At 38.1% G+C, this 9,348-nt stretch overlaps 1 protein-coding gene across 1 annotated transcript in view; it reads left to right on the top strand.

The window, feature by feature from the left end:
- The first annotated feature begins 1,512 nt into the window (after positions 1-1,512).
- Positions 1,513-9,348, top strand: part of fer1l6 (fer-1 like family member 6) — a 51,330-nt gene continuing 43,494 nt past the window's right edge. Inside the window, exon 1 of the mRNA XM_034109590.2 lies at positions 1,513-1,560. Within this exon, the coding sequence (XP_033965481.1) occupies positions 1,544-1,560 (17 nt within the window). The 5' untranslated portion in view covers positions 1,513-1,543. The remainder of the gene's footprint in view (positions 1,561-9,348) is intronic.

The raw sequence follows: 9,348 nt of genomic DNA, 5'->3' as shown, positions 1-9,348 counted from the left end.
CGTATTGTTCATTTTGTCACCAGGGAACCATTGGCGATGGAGTGGGTGGGGGGGGTGGGCTATGGAGTGGGTGGGATGTAGGATAGAGGGATGGGATTGAATTAATCCAAAATGTGGTGCAACCTGAATTGTCTTCTGTACTGTGTTGTAAATTGAAGATGTTGCAATAAAAAATGTATGATAAAAAAAAGAAAATGTGTAGCAGGAGTGAACTGTACTTTCAAAGAGACGCGACAAACAATCAGTAATTAAAAGGGATTAAATAAGTCATAGGTAAATATGTGTATAAAAGGCTCCCAATTACATCAATATTACTGTTGTATTTGTTCTTTAAATGGTGTGATCTTCTATTTATAAGACTTTAAATTAAACACCAAAGACCACAGGTAATGTCCTCGAAACACACATGGTGGTTTCAGTCCAAAAAACATACATTGTGGTGGGGGAATGAAAAACAACACTCGAAATGATACCATCCTGTGTCCATTTGAATGTATCTTGCTTGAGGTGAACTTCATTAGAACTGCACACGTTTGACTTTATTGTGGACGAGTAAAAATGTGATCAGCAAATGATATTTCTTATCATTTAGTTTCAGAAATTGAGGTGGTGGGACAGCAGCTGCAGTCTGCTGATCCTCTCTGACTGATGACATGTGACTGCTCTGTTTGCCAGGGGTGGATTTGATAACTGTTCAACTTTCATACATCCTGGTCACATGATCACCGGGCTGCATGAACACACGCACATTAGGTAAATAACTCTGCGACTGCTCTTGTTTTTACATTTCTCCATTTGTGCCTAAGGATTCATTTTATTTCATTTTGAATATCAACTTGAGAAGAAAGCAGCATGTTATCCAAACATTGTCACTAAATCACTGGATAATCTGACTGGCAATGATAAGAAATGAGAGCTACTGATAATGTGACAAGCACTATTACTGCTGCTGCGGGTATTTAGATCACTACTACTAATACTTCTGCTATAATGTACTACTATTACCATAACACTGCTGCAACCAGCACTACTTTTTCAATAATGTAAAATAAGCTATAAAATAATCAGAAACAATACAACAAATGGTCATCAAATAATCATCAGTTAAATACATTTGAAATAAATGCTATTTCTACAAAAATGGCAACTAATATCTAATAATGTAAAAATATAAGTCTAATAAAGTATGATATAAAAAATAATCAGAAACTATTATATTATTTTAAATAATAAAATAGTCATCTAATAAACAACAATAATAATAGTATTAATAATACATATTTAAGTGAACTACAATTGGAGAATCTTTTTGACTTACTAGGAAGCAGGTAATCAAGTAAAAATGAATAAGTAGCTAGTCGTGATTTAGCCACATGCTTTACAACTCTGAACAAACAGCTCAGCACCAATGGCTGCCGGGCTGCCGCGCTGTAACTGTACTTCTGATCTGACTCTGACTCTGAGCCAGCACATGTGCACAGGATGTATCGGAGCGTCTCCAGCTGCTGCTACTGATGACTGAAGCTGACTACTGACTGCAGGAATGGATCCCACACTCAGGTACGAGACCAGCTCCAGCCCTTTGATTACTGCATCACTAAAATGTAGTCTTTTACTGATACTTTGCTAACTGCAACTGAAAAAGCCTGTGTGGCTTAGTTTCCAAAATCCACACGAAACTAGAGAAAAAATACTTTAAAAAGTTCAAATATTGTAACCCTCATAGGGTGTTGTTGGTGTTAACGTAAAATGTCTTATATATCAGCACCACACAGAACTCTGAGGTTGGGTTACAGCAGTGGTTCTCAAACTTTTTCTGTCAGGCTCTGGAGGGGCTTTGGAGAAGAAAAAAAAGTCGGGCCCCCCCAACACAAGTCAGGCTCAGTGGCGGCGCCAGAGATTTCTTTTGGGGGTGCTGTGGGGTAGCTTGACGTTTCATAGAGGGTGCTCAAAAATTTAGGGTTTCCCATTAATGTACCGGGCGCTACAGTGGAATTTTCTACTGCAACAATCCCCACGCAAATACACAGTGTTCCCGCAACTGTTACAATGAAGGCTCGATAATCAGCTCACGGTATATAGGTGTAAGCAGGGGTCAAGTGCTATTTTTATAGGTGGTGTGTGGACCTCACATAGGGGGGTCCGGGGGCAAGCTCCCCCGGGAAGATTTATTTTTAAATCTTGAAGTTAAATGCATAAATCTGGTGCACTTTGAGAGCAACATGAAGAGATCTATGGATACATCTCTCAACACCCATTTGAAACAGAACTGTAAACAGATTTACTTTTTCTTTATGGATATTTTACAAATCACCCTTTTAAACTTTATTCTTGTTTTACTGTCATATAGTAGGCTATGTCATAGCTGTTTTTCATTTATTCTCTTATTTTTTTATAACTATAATGATCATATAAATGTGTGCCTCGGAAATAATCGTTTACATTAATGGTGACCAAAACGTTTGAGACCCACTGAGATAACACTGAGAGAATCCTTTAGCTCACTGAGTCTCTCAGTCTGACAGGAGAGGACTCTCCTCCACTTTGTTGTTGAAAAAACTCCTTATATCCGTTAGCGTAGCTCGCTAGCACCAGAAGCTAACAACAACGATCTCCGGTACCGGTGTGCTATCTCTCTCTCTCTCGCGCACACAAAATGGCTCGTTCCACACACACACACACAGAGCCGAGCTTTAATGAAACACAGAGACCCAGACGTAATAGTACTGCATCATATTATTTTCGAATCAATAATTTTTTTAATTATGATTTTCTTTTTTTTAAATCTTTTTTTTTTTTTTTATAATCATTTTTCCTCCTGGTCTCTCGCGCCCCCCCTGGCATGCCTCTGCGCCCCCCACTTTGAGAACCACTGGGTTACAGACAATAGCAAAGTCTTCTCCTCATTCAAAGACATTCAATGAAACCACTGTTAAAACTGAGGCTCTGGAAAAAATGCAGGATTATTTGGCAAAACAATTAGTTTGTGGCTTCCAAATGCATCATCATCCACATGATGGACAAACAAAAGTGCACAAGGTAGATTACTTTGTGACCTCATGAATGCTAATTCAACTGTTTACCTGAAAATTATCTGAGAGTCAAATGAATATCTCTATGGTAGCTTTTCAGAGTTGTAAAATCATCACTGAACAGCTGTGCAGTGTTTTGACATCTGATGCTTTAAACACAGACGTAAGACTCAAACTGGGCTGTACTCGACTGGGACCTCTAGCAGCACTGCTACTCCGACCCTAAACTTAGAGCTGTGCCTTTCATAGTCTTTACTGCTGAGGGCAAATGTTACACCTGCTGCAAATCGTTATACCTTTCTTTATTTTAAAGGCTGCCATCACCAAAATGACAGCTAACTGTGGTCCAATATGCAAATTAACACAATCATATTATATTTAATTGCAATATCAACTTGTGCTATAAACACATGGCAATATGCCCTCAAGGCTACCTGGGTTGAAAGAGTATCTGTAGAAAGCTGGACTCAAAATGAAACTACCATACCTTTTTGGTGCCTTGCGTGTTCAGTTCAATGGTTCATTTCTTAAATATTTGTTGAAAATAATAAATTTCAATTTTTGCATTCAACAAATATGAAGTAGTATTTAAGCATGTAATTAAAGGTGGGGTAGGTAAGTTTGAGAAACCGGCTCGAGATCGCTAGAATTTGAAAATACACAACCGGAGAAAATCTGCCACTTCCTTATAGAGCCCCTCCTCCAACACACACGAACGCAACATTCACAGGAAATGTACAATACTGCAATACTGTACTTTTTACAGTATTACGGCTTCTACAGATGAAATTTTTGTATGGATTTTTTGTCAAAGCACTTCAGATATTCATTGCTATCGGGATGTTAAGAGCATTCCATGGAATATAACAAAAAGTGTATCTCGAGCCGGTTTCTGAAACTTACCTACCCCACCTTTAAAGCAGCAGAAAGGCAAACTGAGTTAACTTTATTTACATGTTTTATCATAAGTGAAAAAGCACAATTACACAGCCCCATAGTAAAGTAAGGGTTTTGCAACGAGGATCAGCTAGTTGATGTCATTTTGAATATTTGTATTTGTCTTTAAACACGTATTGGAGGGGATCTTTTAGAGGGATTCTGTTGACATTTCTCTGGTGAGCAACACCTGCTCATCGTGTGAATAATGGCTGTTGTCAGTTTGAGACTAAAATAATGAAGTGACTGTTGAGAATGTCAGCTGTATGGTTGGGTCAACAAAACCCTCCCATCCCCCCACAGTGTCAAGGATCATATAATATACATTAAGTAGTTTGAAGGAGTCGACCGTGCGTATGTTTGACAGATAACTGAACTCATCATGTTTAGATGAAACGAAAATAGCTGCTAATGTGTTGTTAAAAATGCTCAAATTAGTAATTAATGACAACCATTTGTTGTTATGTTATTGTATTTAGTGCAGTCGGATATGAGCATTGTTCTTATACAACGATACTCAACAGAATATTGGGAAATGGAGATTTTGCCTTTTTTTTGTGAATGTTTTTTTCTATTCAAAGCATATTTGTAAAACTTGTTCTCTGACAGGAAGCATGTATTTGCCATTATATATTATGGATACAGTCCAGTTACAGTCTCAACTAGTGGTCGTCTACAGTAATGGTAATTAAGCTCTTTGGTGTCAAGGTGTCATGACCGAAAGAACGAGATCGCGGATACAAGCGGCCGAGATGGGTTTTCTCCGCAGGGTGGCTGGTGTCTCCCTTAGAGATAAGGTGAGAAGTTCGGTCATCAGGGAGGGACTCGGAGTTGAGCCGCTCCTCCTTCGCGTCGAAAGGAGCCAGTTGAGGTGGTTCGGGCACCTAGTTAGGATGCCACCTGGGCGCCTCCCTAGGGAGGTGTTCCAGGCACGTCCAGCTGGGAAGAGACCAAGGGGTAGACCTAGGACCAGGTGGAGGGATTATATCTCTTCGCTGGCCTGGGAGCGCCTTGGGATCCCCCAGTCAGAGCTGGTTGATGTCGCCAGGGAAAAGAAAGTTTGGGGCTCTCTGCTGGAACTGCTACCCCCGCTACCCGACCACGGATAAGCGGGAGAAGATGGATGGATGGATGGATGGTGTCAAGGTCCTTGAGGACACTCATTAAGGGACCCCCATTTGATAAGGTTTTGCTTCAGGGACCTCGATCAAAAAAGTTGTTGGTCGTTAGAGATTATTTATTATGTATTATTTATAATAATAATACACTTTATTTGTATAACACCTAAACAAAGCACAAAGCAGCCCAAAGTGCTTTACAAAAAACACAACAACAAAATTAGAATAATATTCAAATTAATACAGAACAAGATAAAACATGTACAGTGATATGTTTAAAACAATTTTAAAAAGAAAATTAAAAATGTAAAATAAAAGCAAAACAGACAAGACTAGTGAGAATTAAAAGTAACCCAAATTAAAATCTGTATTAAAAAGACAGGTTTTTTATTTGCTTTAAAACATTTCAATGAAGTTTGTTCTATGACTTAGGTGGTCGATAAGATAACTGCATTCTTCCTGCAATACTTCATGCTTTTAGTTAAAGGGGCATTATTATGTTCATCTTCAGGTTCATATTTGTATTTTGTTCCTCTACTGTGACATGTCTCCATGCTTTAATGTTCAGGAAGCTCTTTATTTTTCTCATACTGCCTGTGCATCACCCTCTGTCTGAAACCAGAGCCCAGTCTGCTGTGATTGGTTGGCTGGCTCTGTGAACCTTACGATTTTAGCCTTTGCAGACCATTTACATGCACAAAAAGCTATATAACACAAAGGGAACATCCTGGCAGGCAGCATTAGTAAACAGTAGTGTGCGATACTTTCTAAGGCATGTGAACAGCTTTTAAATTGTGCCGAAACCACAAACAAACACAACTCTTTAAAGATAATCAGCCACTGGAACCACAGAGAGGTAAACATGGGAAGAAGAAGTCAAAAAGAGCTGAACTGGACATTCAGGTTTAAGTGATACTTAAGACGGACTGGATCAAGTTAATGAGAAAGCAGGTGTGGAAAGAGAGCAGGCTTTTCCGTGAGGGCGTGTTGAAGGGAGTAATATCAATCTTTATTTGCAGTGCGGTCATATAAAATAATAGAGGCTTTCGTGTGAAGAACGGGTGGTAAAGACTGAGCAAAGAATGTTGACAAGAGAGCTGACAGGATAATTCTGTGCTGGAAATTAGCCAGGATCCCATGCTGTATTGTTCAGCCTCGTCCAGGACCATGTCTGAGCAGAGAGAGATGAGGAGGAAGTTAGATGTAAACTGAAGGACCTCATAGTAGATACAAGGAGAACAAAGAAAACTTATTCTGACTTTGACAGAATGGATTATCCAGAAAGTTATACATCTCCGCAGCAGTGAGCAGTTTAACGGATTTGTTTTAGCATTGAGATTAAAGTCTAGTAGTTCTTCTATGGTTTGTTTTTCCTGGTTGTATTTAATTTATGTTTTTTTTAGATATTTTTATATGATGCACATGACAAGTGTAATTTCATTTCAAGAAAAAATTGATTACATTTTTAGCAAGCATCACGCATTTTGTTTTTTGTAGCTCCTGCTATGTTAACAAAGATGCATTACTCTCATGGTACGAAGGGAGTTAGCTAATGATTTGAGTATTCCCTCTGTCAATGTATAGACAACATCATACTAAATATTTGCGGTGAAAGTATGTTCTAGGTTCGAAACAGCTGTACTGCAGCCATCTTCATATCAACCAAAAAACTAAATAAATCCCTACATCATTAAATCCAATATAGAGAACTCACACTTACATCTACTGTACACTATAACCTCATCTTCCATTTCATTTATTCATTCAGAATGTGTGTGTGTGTGTGTGTGTGTGTGTGTGTGTGTGTGTGTGTGTGTGTGTGTGTGTGTGTGTGTGTGTGTGTGTGTGTGTGTGTGTGTGTGTGTGTGTGTGTGTGTGTGTGTGTGTGTGTGTGTGTGTGTGTGTGTGTGTGTGTGTGTGTGTGTGTGTGTGTGTGTGTGTGTGTGTGTGTGTGTGTGTGTGTGTGTGTGTGTGTGTGTGTGTGTGTGTGTGTGTGTGTGTGTGTGTGTGTGTGTGTGTGTGTGTGTGTGCAACACGTTCTCACTCCCATCCCGTCATATATTGACGGACGGTCAGGGCCCCTCCCCGTCGCTATGTTACGTACAGGGTACCCCTTGCCCGTCAGGCTTCTACGGGCAGGGTGTCCCATAGACCTTCATTGCGGACAGCGGACCCCTTGACCTTCATAGACCACGTGATCAACAACGATGGCCGACCTTCGTGTTATTCTCGGTGGAAAATGCCTATTTTAAGGTTCATTTGGCCATTAAAATGCGTTTTGATCTCATTTTATGCGAGTAATGAGTTTTTATTTCTGATTATTTGTGCAGTACATGTACATGATGTTTAGTTTGCTAGTTATGACGAAGATTACTTCATGAATGCTAACGTTTTTTTGGTGGAAATGTGTTTTTTCACAGCAAAGTCACCCTCTGTACTTGGACTTATTGGGAGAATCTAAAGGCAAGAACATCCCAAATATTAATTTAGGTCTTTATTGTAGACCTTTAGTGTTGCCGTCTGTGAGGAAAATACATGGGGCTCAGAGCCTCGTATTTTTTAAATCTTTTTTTCCTTCTAATTTGTTATTCTTTTCAAAATAACACACTGTTATTTACTCACCAATAACACACAATTATCCTTGATTTTATTTATTGGTTTAATTCCATAATCTCGGTCTTTTGTGGTGTTCATCAGGAACTGAATTTCAAAATAAAAATAACCGGAAACAGACGTAGGCCTATAAGAGACATTTCGAGCATCATTGCGATTGTCAACATTTTTGAGTTTAGGATGGCCGAAGACACTACACTACCCATAATCCCCAGCTATCGTTTAGGACTACAGTCCCCGTGATTACTCTTCAAGGTCTGGGATTGGATGTTGGAGTGGCAGTGCGCCAAGGTTATGCAGCGTCAAACAGCTGTTTGAAATGGAACGAAACCACGCCAGACTATCCAAAACTGGAATCGAACGCCCCCCAGAACTACACACTACACTATTGTGTTTCGCAAAATGTTCTATGGGACGTCTCTACTGAACGTTTTCGTTTTTCCCACAATTAGAAGTTGCCAGTATTAAACACATTGGTGTTATCAAATGTAAAACATATAATTAATAAATGGGTGAAAATCACTGTCCAGAATGCGCAGCATTAATATATAGCATTAATATATACCCACATGACAGCTCATTGTAATTCTACAATTGTAATTCTACTCCACTACAATTCAGAGGTTAACCTGGTATTTTTACTCCACTACACTTATTTGAGTTACTTTGCAGATTCTGATTAATGATGTGAAATATAAACAACCCTTAAATCAGACTTTAGTTACACCTGAGTAAAATGAGATATTTGATAGTTGGTGCTTGAGAAGACTAAACATGTATCTGCAATTGACATTAATGGAAACGAGTAATAAAGTATCTTAATTACTCGTTATTCTCTACTAATAGTTAATTAAAGACTATATATTATGGCTATTTTGCACATCCCTTTCAAGATTTCAAGATTTTAAAGGTTTATTGACATATCATATACACAACTACGGTGTAGTTATGCAATGAATGAAAAACTTGGGTCACAGGTCCCTCAACAGTGCATTACAAGACATCTATCAATATGTGTGTACCTCCACCATTAAACTGTCATATTCTGCACATTTCTTATTCTATCTACATACATAAGAGTATAATTAATGTGTATAATATCAGTTAAAATAAGTGCTTCAACATAGTTAACATTGCAGAAAAGCAAGACCTTAATCTGTTATTTAATGTTTAAATAAAGGTTAATTCGTTTTTCTGTTTTGCACCTCCTCCTATTAATATCTTTGTACATCCTGCACTAAACTGTTTTATTGAAGAGATCACTTATAGTATCTTCTTGATTTTTTATATTCTATATTTCTATCACAGACCTTCTACTTTCCCCCTATGAAAGTATATGTACTCTTAATATTTTTTTAATCAAATATAACACATAAAAACAATAATTCAATAACGTGCTTTAACCACTAGGCGGTGCACACAAGGTACACACAGACACTTGTATGTACAACATCTGAAGATGTATAGTTTTATTCATGCTTTCACATAATTTTACAGCATATTGCTATACTATTTCAGACTCAGTATTTACATTCTTACATTCAAAATACAATCCAATTCAAATCAGTAATATCTTTAAAAACGTCCTTTTCTATCAGCTGTTATGGTGTAAATATAACCTATCTATGAATTATATCAAATGTAAAAGT

The sequence above is a fragment of the Pseudochaenichthys georgianus genome, chromosome 21 (assembly GCF_902827115.2).
Source record: "Pseudochaenichthys georgianus chromosome 21, fPseGeo1.2, whole genome shotgun sequence".
NCBI lineage: Eukaryota > Metazoa > Chordata > Actinopteri > Perciformes > Channichthyidae > Pseudochaenichthys > Pseudochaenichthys georgianus.
This window is presented reverse-complemented; position numbering and strand designations above follow the sequence as displayed.